The sequence below is a fragment of the Balearica regulorum genome, chromosome Z (assembly GCF_011004875.1).
Source record: "Balearica regulorum gibbericeps isolate bBalReg1 chromosome Z, bBalReg1.pri, whole genome shotgun sequence".
Lineage (NCBI taxonomy): Eukaryota > Metazoa > Chordata > Aves > Gruiformes > Gruidae > Balearica > Balearica regulorum.
Genome location: NC_046220.1, coordinates 60,922,618 through 60,934,710, shown reverse-complemented (window position 1 = coordinate 60,934,710; position 12,093 = coordinate 60,922,618). Strand labels below are relative to the sequence as shown.

General features: G+C 34.3%; 1 protein-coding gene across 2 annotated transcripts in view; it reads left to right on the top strand.

Moving 5' to 3' along the window:
* Nucleotides 1-12,093, top strand: part of AP3B1 (adaptor related protein complex 3 subunit beta 1) — a 171,415-nt gene that overhangs the window by 77,876 nt on the left and 81,446 nt on the right. For both annotated transcript variants that reach the window (XM_075740554.1, XM_075740553.1), the window contains exon 14: nucleotides 2,333-2,442. In XM_075740554.1, the coding sequence (XP_075596669.1) occupies nucleotides 2,333-2,442 (110 nt within the window). The remainder of the gene's footprint in view (nucleotides 1-2,332; nucleotides 2,443-12,093) is intronic.

Genomic DNA, 12,093 nt, shown 5'->3' with positions numbered 1-12,093 from the left:
ATGCAGTCCTTGCTAAGGTCTTTTTCTGAGTGTCTATTATAATGCAGCCAAATTCCTAATTATAAAAATGTCTGTAATTCAGTCCCCACAAGTTACTGTCCACTACATTGTTGATTTTTTAATATACATCATTATTTGGCAAAATGGAACATTGTATGACTGAATGTATTTTAGTTTTTTGAGAAGTTGTCATGCTTTAGGGTCTTCAGAGGTTTTCCTACTCGGAGTAGTCATTTGCATATTGCTTCAAAATTGTTTGAAGAAAACTAGAAGTGAACTTTATACTAAGATTTTTACTCTAACGTGTGAAAAATGAAGTTGTTGATACCTCATGTAGTCTCCTTTATTGGTAAAGGCATTCCTGATCAGGTTTTCTGTGTATTTTGCCTTTATTTTATGAATTTGATTTACTTTTTAAGACCCTTTATACATAATATAATATAATTAACACTCTGTTTTGAAATTCTTGTGTTTATTGCTACCTTGTATGCACTTTCTCTTTGATAATTCTAGCAGAGTTACATTTTTAAATTTTCTTAATGCTCATACAGAATGCCAATTTTATCTCCCCCTTTTGGTTGGGTTTTTTTTGCCTTTGAACCTAAATGTGCGTCTCTTATTTTCATGCTCTTTTGGGATTCTTCATGTGCACAAAGCAAGCCTCAAAGAGCCTCTCTTTTTTTCTGGATATGTCAGTCCTTATTCTAATACAAATTCATTTGGGTTTTGTTTGTACTTTTTTCTTTGGTATCTAGACTCATGTAAAAGGAACCATTCTAGTTTACTTGCTTACAATTTCGGTTCAGTTTTTAAATTTGCTCCCACAGATTGCATTAAAGTAGTTCCTATGGTGACACTTCACCTACTGCACTTCATTTTATCATGATCATTTCGACATTGTCAACAAGTGTTTTTAATAATGACTTCACTCAGTTTTTGGGTTATTTTGCTTAACCATTCTCCTTGTTTAAGTAATATCATAAAAGACTCAATGATGAAGGTTGTCATTACAATGTGCCCCAGTCAAAGTATTCCAGATTGTAATTTTAAAATTTTGAGAATCATCTTCTTATTTTAATATCTGGCAAAACACAATCTAAATTAAATTATCTGTAGGATTTTGCAAGACCTTGAAATATGTGAAGTAGTCATGTTAACCTTGCTTCAAGAAATTAGTCTAGAAAAATAACTTGAGATGTCACGTCACATAAGGAATGACACAAAAAGCTGCAAGCTAAAATTTAAGCATTTCAGAGGCTTATGGCATAATGATGCACAGTCAGAGCTTTTTAAAAGCCTTTCTCCATAAAGAAGTTTGCTTTCTGAAAAAAAAATTATAAAAAATATAGACATGTCTTCCCCATACTGTTCTTTTGAAACTTCAGCTTGCTTCATTGCTGAATGAATGGTCCACATGTCAGATTACCTCTTGAAAGGTAGGAATACCTCGGTGATGTTTAACGAATGGTAGTTAGGCTTTTTCTTTGTTTTAAACATTGATAATTTAGAAGAAATAGTTATTTCCTTTTTATAGTATAAATGAAAATTACAATTATGTTGAATTCGTACAATAGTCTTTGTTTTGGTTTCAGCTTTGACCGTGTTTGACTTTCCTTCATCTTTCCTTACAGCATGAGTTTACTCTTGCACAGAAGCTTACCTCTGCACCAGTGGGGTTTTTTTCAGCTTCAGAAATTGTAGATTTCATACAAGTTGATCAGGTTGTGAATGTTACTTGTTACAGTAGTTAAGCACTCCGATGCATGACTTTGGCATATATCTTACAACAGCTTAGTATTTAGAATCTTAATTTGAATGTATGAGAGATTAGGTTACAGACCTGACACACACCAAAGTGCAGAGGAAATGTTTAGATATTTCTCTTGTTTATGAAGGAGCTGTTACTTTTAAGGTTGTATATTTTTTTGAAAATTAAACAAGTGTTTGTATTTTTAATGCAGACAGCAAATTACTTATGAATATGCATAATTTCAATGAAAAACAGATGTTTTTCATGCTGTTTCTCAGCTTGAAAAGGAAAAATACAAAGTGCAGCTTTACTAAAAGGCAATTTCAAAAAAAGTATGTAATAGGATGATATTTTTAAATTTAGAACATTTATCTGTCCTCTTTTTGCTGCTTATAACTTGATTCTGGAAGCTGAACTTGTATTACTTAGTAGAGTGGTTTACATCTTTGTTACCAAGTAAATAGAATTCAGTTCTGCAAAGCATATTTTGAAAGCTGATAACATCTTTTACAATCAATTATTTATGGCTTTTTCTTCTGCATAAATGCTTTTAAAATTAATAATTTGTTTTGTCTTAAACAGAAATTGTAGTTGCTGAAAGTGTTGTTGTCATTAAGAAACTGCTGCAAACCCAGCCAGCACAGCATGGTGAAATTATTAAGCATATGGCCAAACTCTTGGATAACATTACAGTGAGTATTTGTGCACAGTGTCGAATTTTCCTTGTTGACGAATAAAAATCACACCATCTCCTTTGAATTTGGGCCATAAATGGAAATAGATAGATAAATGCAATGTAATTTTTTATTTTTGACATTCAGATATCATTTTTGACATTAAAATATCATTTTTCATTGTCTTGGAAGAGGAAATATCAGCTGGCATGAATTTGTGTCTTAGATCTGGGAAGCTGTTTTGAAAGAGTTACCTGGAAATGTTGAGTATTTCTAGTACCATTAGGCCAAGATGAATAGCAGGTTTAGAACGTGGAGTGGGTAAGTTGAAATGAAAATAAGGGCAAAGCTGCACTTAACTTGAGAATTTTCAGCCTGTTGTCTTACTGATCTGAGCTTAAAAAAATTTTATTCTCTTTCCCTACCCCCAAATCACCTGACCCTTCCATGGTAACAGACGTGCTGCTATGAGTATGTTGCAGTGTTTCTTGAAGTTGTAGTTTTATCTTCTGAGTATTTAAGATTCTGTGACATTTAACAGTAAAATTTGCATTATTGCCTATTATCTGTCCTTAGATTAAATTGACATTTAGGTATGTCAATATTTACTTCCCAAATTCTGCTCACAGTCCCAGTTATTGGTAAAACATTTAATGGTTTATCTTAAATTATAGTGTAGGGCTGAAGACCATTAGCTACCTAGTGCATCATACCCCAAAGGTGACAGAATTTGATCTGTCAATAATTATTTTTCTGTAGATGCTATAAATAGGACTTTTCAGTTTCATGTAAGTGCAATAAATGAATCCAATTCATTTATTGATGATGGAGCAGTAAATAGCTTATAAATCAGTGAATCTTCTCTTTTCCATAGTTAAATTTGGCAAAGTTTGGAATTTTAGAAGAAAAAGGAAGTGTGGTTGTCTTAGTTCATGCTTACTGAACAGATTAAACAAATAAATATTTGGCCACTAAAAGCTAATGATCAAATGTCATAACTGATGTAAAGAAAATATAATTCTACTGGATTGCTCATATCTAGAATCAAAAGAGGCTCTAAGATACTGCTGCTGATTGCATATCAAATAAGTGTTATCTCTTTTATAATAATCATCTCTGTTTTCAGAAAATTTGTGTAATATTTTGATTGATAATTACAATCTCATGAATTGTGTGTAATCTTATTCTGCTTATTATAATCTTCTGGCACGTTGCCAAATGAGTTTGTCATCTTATTTCCACATATTGTACAAGAAAAAACAGGGTTTTTTCAATATATTTTGTTTAACACTTAAGATTTTTGTAGCTGTTGTATACAATTAATACTTCTGAGTTTTTAAATAAAGGGAATTTCTCTGGAAAAGAAAATCCTTTTTTAAGTTGAGTAAGAGGCGGCGGAGGAAAGACATGCAGTACTTAAACTAATTTGACATATGCATTTCTTGTATAATGAGGTTGTACAGAATATCAGAAAATGGTAAGTAGTAGTAGAACAGTCTGTGGAACAGAGGACTCAGGAATAAACTAAAAATCAAAATCTGAGTCTGAATCATGCTTCATATTCAAGAAGGAAGCAGTGATAATGATGCTGTAGGCTCTCTAGGATGATTGTTATATGTCTTGGTTTACATTGGAAGCAGTGATAATGATGCTGTAGGCTCTCTAGGATGATTGTTATATGTCTTGGTTTACATTTTTTGCTGTAATTTTTAAATAATAACTTCCAGAAATTTATCTTCCTTGGTATGTTTAGGACTTTGGATTAAAGAGTAAGTTTGGAAGAAGTTCATACTTATCATTTGAATGCCGTATCATTATCCTGAAATAACTTGCACCTATTATGTTTGAAAATGGTGTATTTCTTCAAAGAATCACAAAATTGTTTAGGTTGGAAGCGACCTTTAAAGGTCATCTAGTCCAACCCCCCTAACCCCTTCAGACACTTCTGAAAAGCGTAAGTGTATTTTTTACACATTTAGGAAGGTGATACTTGGATTATATAGTTACTGAGGACCTGAGTTTGAAATTTCAACATTTAATAAAGCATTAGTGGAATTCCTGAGATGTGTACATGTATTTTAAATGTCAATTTGACTATGGCAAGAGTGATTGTCAGTTGACATAATGCAGTTGCCTTGTTTTTTGTCTGCTATAAGACATAGACACACAAAGCAAGGATTCCTGACCCTTATTACATTGACATACAATATACATTCATACACACACACACACTCACACGCCTTTGTACACTCATATTTAATACAGATTTTTTTTTTTTTTTTTTGCTCTCCTGACCTTTTCTCTTGGGGAAAGTATTTCTGGTCTCATTTTTAGATTGGGATTGAAACTTAAGGGACCTACCCTGTTCCTCTATACAAGAGCGTACGTCTGTCTTTAAAGGACTCTTGCATTTGGACATAGGAGAAGCAGCCAAATGATATGGTCTTGAATGAACTTGAAAATAATTGGAGGGTAGGGGAATGTGGGCAAAGAAATTTTCTGGTGCTTCTTAGAGTTGAAATTAATTCAATACTGTGTAAAACACAACTGCAAGCATGAACAGAAATAAATACAATTAAATAGAAAAGCACTTAAGATAAAAATAAACTCTTTGATTGTTCTGTCATGATTTAATTTAAGTAAATGGTGAAGACTTAGCCACTAAAATAAACAAAATCAATGTAAACTGGATGGAATATGTTTTTGGGGTGGTGCCTGAATTTATTTCATTCATGTTTTTATAAATTTCACTTATTTTATCCTGAGATTGTAATTGTCAATGATGAGGTGCCTAAGAGTCTTTCACAGCAATTTTTCTTTCAGGTCATCCAATTTGAAATTTACTAATTTTTGTCTTCATCTTGTCTTCATCTTCTTCATCTACAGAAGCCATTTAGAAAGTGATAGGATGGATAGTAAGCTAAATATATTTGACAAACAGTAAGAAATATTAGGAAGTTCAGTTAAAAACTACTGAGCTTTTGTAGACCACTTTCATTAACAGTAAAGCTTAGGATTCAGTCCAGTAGAGCTTAAGACTCGGTCCATTTCAGTTTGCTCTTTAATTGATTGTTTCTTACATATCTGAAAAGAGTGCTTATTTTTCTTCCTTTTCTTTTGTATGTTATCACTGGTACCTTGAACTTTTTTTCAAGTGTGCCCAAGCAAAGATCTGTGAGATCTCTTTTATGTCTGATATTTGTTGAGTACCTAGACCTGTGCACAGTACAGCTCAGTCTAGCTTTATTCCAGCTCCTCCCCTCCACACACTTGAACGGTTGAAACTGAGAAATGCATGTCCGATGGTATTCTGAAGATATTAAACAAGAGAATAATTGAATGTCTTTAAACTTTTGCTTTTTAAAATCATAAATATAACCATTTGGCTGTTAATGTCCTAGTAACACTGTCATGCTTTACAATTTAATGACTTGGTAAGTCGTGGGCCAGAGATCTGAGCAGTGCCAGTTTGTGCTAGGTGTTCACTCTGAGGTAGTCTTAATTAGTTTTGTGTCTACAGTTTTAGAATGACAGGAGTTTAAAAAATATGCATGTGTGAAAGGGCCATTTAAAGAAGGATGATACTAGTTGAGTCCAAAAGTTCCCTTAATAGAGCCATCTCATCTTCAGCAGTATCAAAACCTGATGCTTTAGGGAGAGAGATTTCAAGTTCATTGTGATGCACCTCCAAGGTGCCTTCACAGCCACTCGCTGGAAGCTTGAGTTTGCTATCCACATCATCACACTTACTAATCTAAAAATTCTAATCTCTCCTCATATTCACAGAATCACAGATTCACAGAATGGTAGGGGTTGCAAGGGACCTCAGGAGATCATCTAGTTCAACCACCCTGCTAGAGCATGATCACCTAGAGCAGGTTGCACAGGATGGCGTCCAGGTGGGTTTTGAATATCTCCAGAGAAGGAGACTCCACAACCTCTCTGGGCAGCCTGTTCCAGTGCTCTGTCACCCTCAGAGTAAAGAAGTTTTTCCTCATGTTCACACAGAACCTCCTGTGTTCCAGTTTGTGCCCATTGCCCCTTGTCCTGTTACCAGGCACCATTGAGAAGAGTCTGGCATTATATTCCAAATCTCTGATCAGCCTTTCCTTCTTCATCTTTGCTGTTATTTGTGTGGGTTTTGAAGTGGGGTGAACAAAGTGCACACTGTTGTTAGAATACGAAGGAGAAATTTTATGTAGTGACATAATGACATTACTTGGATTGTATTTTTTATCTCACTTTCTTGGGGTTGTCTACCTTTTGACTTCTGCAGAACATTGACTTAACAATTCTAGAATTCTCTGAAAATATTCATGATTCCTAGATATTTTTCCCTAGAAATAGTTTGAGGTTCATCAGTATGTGTAGAAAAATTTTTTAAGTCTTGTTATGAATGTTTCAAAACGGCAGCTGCATCACTTCTGCCCAGTTTTTCAGTATCACTAGTTAGTCATCCAACTGTTCAGACTCTGGTTTAGTTTAGATTACCTTGAATAATTTTGTGTCAGCAGACTGTCTCCTCACTAGATAACCCTCTTCTAGGTTAAATCTGTCGAATAGCACATTTTCCCCTATAGGTCCCTGTGGGACATCTGATCATTGCCTTCAATTGTAACTGTTTTTTTGTCTTTTCTATTATGTAGTCCTTTTTTATTTATGAGAGTGCCTTTCCACCCTGTGAAGGATGACATTTTCGAGGATGTTGTTGAGGGGCTTTTTCAAAAGCTTTTAGAATATTATGTCATAAAATGTGTCATATAGATGTGTAACCTACTCTTTTAGAAAATCTTTCTTTCGAAGCACCTATGGTCCAGAATTTGTCTAAGTGCAAATACTTGCAGATTTAATCTGATTTAAGTTTTAAAGTGGATTGGTTAGACTGCATTGATTAAACTGGATTAACACAAGGCATTTTTGTTTACATCCAAAGTATGTTATGCCTCTCTTGATTTATCCTAATTCATTTTAGCAATGAATGAATGTAAATCAACCTAGCAAGAATTAGCTCTGAGTAAGAGTGTCTTCATGGTGTTCTACATTTATGTATTTCCTCATATAAACAAGCTGCAGTAGTCTCCAAATTAGTTTCTGCCTTTTTCATTTTGGAAAAACAATTTATGATGATACATTGTACTCAGTAGCAATTGCTTTCTGGGTGATGAAAATCTTCTAGTTCTGGTGTGATTTTTCTCCAGACTTTCTCTTATAGGCAAGGAGTTTTTTTCTTTTGATAGCCAGTGAATTGTGACATCCTTGGTTTTCGTTACAGACTTATTCCTAGTTCCTCTAGAATATGAGAGAAGTCTGAAGTGTTTTCTAATCCAGAGATAAGAACACTTCTGGATGGGATAAAGACAGGATAAGGAGTTGCAAATTTAGAGGAAAAATAAAATAGATGCATGTAACTTTGAAGAGCTTAATATATTGGGAGAAACATGTCACTTATGGAAGCAATTAAGGATTACTAATTACTGGTTTGGTTTGGGATTCTTATTAGTAGAGTAGATGACTGGGAGGTTTTGATACTGCTCTGCCCATTCATCCAACAGTGACATACTTAAGTTCCTCTGCAGTATTCCTACGTAAATACTGCTTATTGCTATATTTCTGACACAGCTTCACAGCAGAGGCAACTTGCTTTCTTTAAGTTCTTCTTTCCCTCAATATTAGGAAGGTATCACAATGTATGGTATTCATATGTTCATATGTACTTCAGTTCTACAAGCTTCAGATTCTAGCCACGTTCTTTTCCCTAGGATACACTTTAATAATGTATTTTTAAACCTTTATGTAAGTAATGCCTTAATGAAAAATTAACATAATTTGATCATTTTTTTACTTGCTGTAATATCTATGTAAGGTTTTAGAATCTGAGAGGAATATGTGGCCTTTGGGACATTGTGTCCAGTGACACTTTACTCTGAACTTGAAACAAATATGCAGCTTGGATAAAATACGAGTCAGACAAAATCTGTACACTATATAAGGGGTGGCAGTCATCAGTGGAGATCCTTTTTTAAAGCAATTTTATATGCAGAGGTTTAAATAATGGAGGAGTCCTTGAAGGTCTACCATTTGAAAACAAAAAAAATAGCACTTGTCTTTTACTCCTATTCTTTCCGGTGTATCTTTTTTTCTTGCTGTCAGTCCAACATTTCACATCAACTTCATCCCTCTTTCCATTTCTGATTCCAAGTAAATTTTAAAAAAATTGCTAGCTATGCAAGTTTTCTTCTTGATGCAGAGGATTAGACCTCCTCATTTTGTGACAAATGTGCTTAACCAGAAATGGCAATTGTTAGCCGTACTTAGTATCTAGTATGTTGTGTAATAAGGTTAAAGCTGAGTAACAATAGGTTTTGAATTGTGCCGCTTAGTGTCATCTATAAAATCTTTATAATGTCTTTCTCTAACTGCTGTACGTAACCAGACTCTTGCTTTGAGAGGGTATGGCTGGATTTTATTTTTTATTTTTTAACCATTTATTTATTTTCCTCCAGACAGGTAATGGGTTAAAATGGCAGTAGCAACTGCCTTCTGGTACTAAGGCTTAGAGAGTGCACTTAACCACTTGCTCGGGGCATATGGAATAAAATATCAGGCAAAGTAATTTACAATCCTGTTTGCCTTTGAGGATAATGCAGAGCAGGACTGAATAATGAAAACTATTATTTCCTGTATTTTTGTCAATTCAAGGTCCCTACTTAAGCTATACTGGAAAAGGCAATGAAGATCTAGAAGTGGCTTCGTTTCTTGTTTGCTATTTTGAATGCCCTAGAAACAATGGCTGCAGGATCATGCACTTGATATTACATGGTTAAGGACTGGAACACTTAAATGAGGAAAAAGAAGTCTGAAAATACTGTGTGATTTTGACCCCAAATGAATCCAGTGATGCAGAAACATTGGGTTCATCAGTTCAACATACACTTTTCATTACAATGGCTTCCGCTCAGAGTGTGATTCAAAAAGTCTCTAATTGATAGCGATTCTTGTTGCACAAAATTGTTTAATATATAGAGTATTTACACAGAAAGCTAACAGCAACTTGGTTAAAAGGCACTGTCATGAGAAATTTCATCTGTCTTCCCTTGTCACTATTTTTCAAATTAGGCTTGTTTAGTCTATTTATTTTACATTCTAAAACTAGTTTATTACTCTAATAATTACATTTTACAAACTGGGAAGAAACTTCAAAAACACTGTGCTTGAATGCACACTGTTTAAATATATTTAAATATATCTCATTGTGGTTTTAAAGTGTAGTCCTGGGTTTGACTAGGAGATGTATTATACTGATGTTTGTCTTTCATAATTAACACTATTACTGAAATTGGTCTGCACTCTGAGCTATTTTTACTTTGTGAAAAGACAATAATAGGAAAAGGGATGTTTCTCATAGACTGCTGCCCAAACTGTGGTACTTGGTGATCTCTTGTAGAATTCTAATATTTTACCAAGTCTATAATGAAATATTTTAGAAAAATAAATCTAGCATAACTGAAATCTGAAGTTGCCTATATATTCGTATTTAGAGGTATCTATCTGTACAGCAGGCAACTTGAACTGCTCCAGTACTGGAAAATTTAATGTACCACTCAATTACTGTTCTTTAGCCCAATTTAAAATAATAGATTGGGAGTGAGGTCTTAATGCAGTGTAACCTTTGGAACATTAGAAATAACCTCTTTTCCTTCTGAAATCAGTGTACAGTAATGGCATCAGTCTTACCATTTCACAGGCGAACATATTCTGACTGCATTTAAAGTTTTTATATTTAGCAGTTGTTGAGTAGCTTGTTCCCCTCTGTCACACTGTAAGTTCCAAGACCATTTAATTTTTTTGTCAATTAAAAAAAAAATCATCTATATCTCTGTCAGTATTTACATATTTTTATGTATGTTAAATCACTGTGTTATACCACTCTCAATACATTATGTTACCTCTACTTTAAATATCTTTTCCATGTTTAGAATGGGCATTTATCTCTCAAGGAGATTTTTTGTTGTTGGACTCCTGTATTCTGCATTTCCGTGATCTGATTGCTTTCTTTTTCAGCAGAGGCAGTCCTCTGTTTTCCCCATGACATACCTGTTTATATTTTTGCTGGCCTGTGTATTTGCAATAATGTGCAGTATAGAGGCAGATATTGTCAGGTTCAAAGCTGTTCCCAAACTTTTTGGAGCAGTAAAACATGTTTAATCACTAAAATTAGTATTGCTTTAGTACGGCTTAGTGGGCCATTTGTTAGGGACTGTGGACTGTCATTTGGGAACTGCTGTCCTGAACCTTGGTGGTTCATTTGCATTTGTTACCTTTTATGAATGTAACTGGAAAGCAGTACTTTCAAATTTTATGTGTATACAGGGTAGGATACTTAATAGTTGGTTCCCATTGTAATTCTGAGAAATAGATATTCCCATATGAATAACAGACATATGCTGGAAAAATAATGAAAACATATATAAAAGATGCTAAGAATTAGTGCTTTGAGAACCACAATGCTGAATTTCTAAAGCTTGTTTCTCCTGTGAATCTTACCTCAGGCAGAACTCACACTGGTTTAAGTGTAAGCTTATTAAAAAAAGATCATGTTATAGTGTAGGGAGTAATGGAAAGTGTTAGTACAAATGTTTTTTACTTCTTTAGAAAAAATGGCAAAATTAGCTGAAATTGCAGTTACAGTTGGAAGCTTTCTAAACTACAGTCAGTCATTTGATAGAACAGTTTCATTTTTTCCCCTAATACTTCAGCATCTGTTGAACAAGAGTCTGTACAGAACATGAGAGCACCACAGTCTGTAGATGCTATAAAAGACATGCTTCTTTGTAGAAGAATTTTCTCATCTCATACTTTCTTCCTTCCTCTCAAGGAAGGAGAACAATATTTTTAGGGAGGTATGTAACACAGATGCAGTTTTTAATTTAACTGCTAGGTAATATAGGCTAGCTCATGTTTTGAGAAGAGTATGTGTATATTATTTAACTCCTAACTACTAGATAAAGTCTGCATGGAGCATGAGCTTCTGTTTCCTTCTGTGCTTTTCCATTTTGCTTCGCCTCCATCTGTGACAGTACTATGCTTTTGAAGTCAGTGCCATACACTGGGAGTTCATCTAAAAACTGCTACTGCCAGTTCTTTCAGTGATACAGTCAAGTAGCTCCAAAACAGTAAGACCTGTATGAAGTTTTTGGTCAGAACTGCTTTCAGTTAAGGGGTTAGATCCTATTCAGAAATTGAAATCCCTAATTTTGAACTCCTGTCTCTCCAAAATTCTGTGTTCAGCTGGTGTTAGACATTTGCAAAAATAGGAATCTTACTGTCATAAAATTTTAAATAAAACTGAAGGAAAGATAGCAATAGTCTTAAAGAAACTTTTGTGCTTTTAAAGTAGATAGGCAGGATTTGAGGAAGCTGTGATGTTGGAAACCATTCCTATATGCATATAGTCAAAAAAGCACTGTTTTGTTTCAACATGGTGTTTAGCCTACCATGGTGGCAAGAATTCCCAACCATACCTCAAAGGCTTGGATTCTTTTCCCAACTGCCACCAGCTTGTACTGTGAACATGAACACGTCACTTGTGTGTGCCTCTGTTTCCATTCCTGCTCTGTTTGTCTTGTTGACTTGTAATGCGTGGGCTTTGTATCTTACATGTGTACAAAT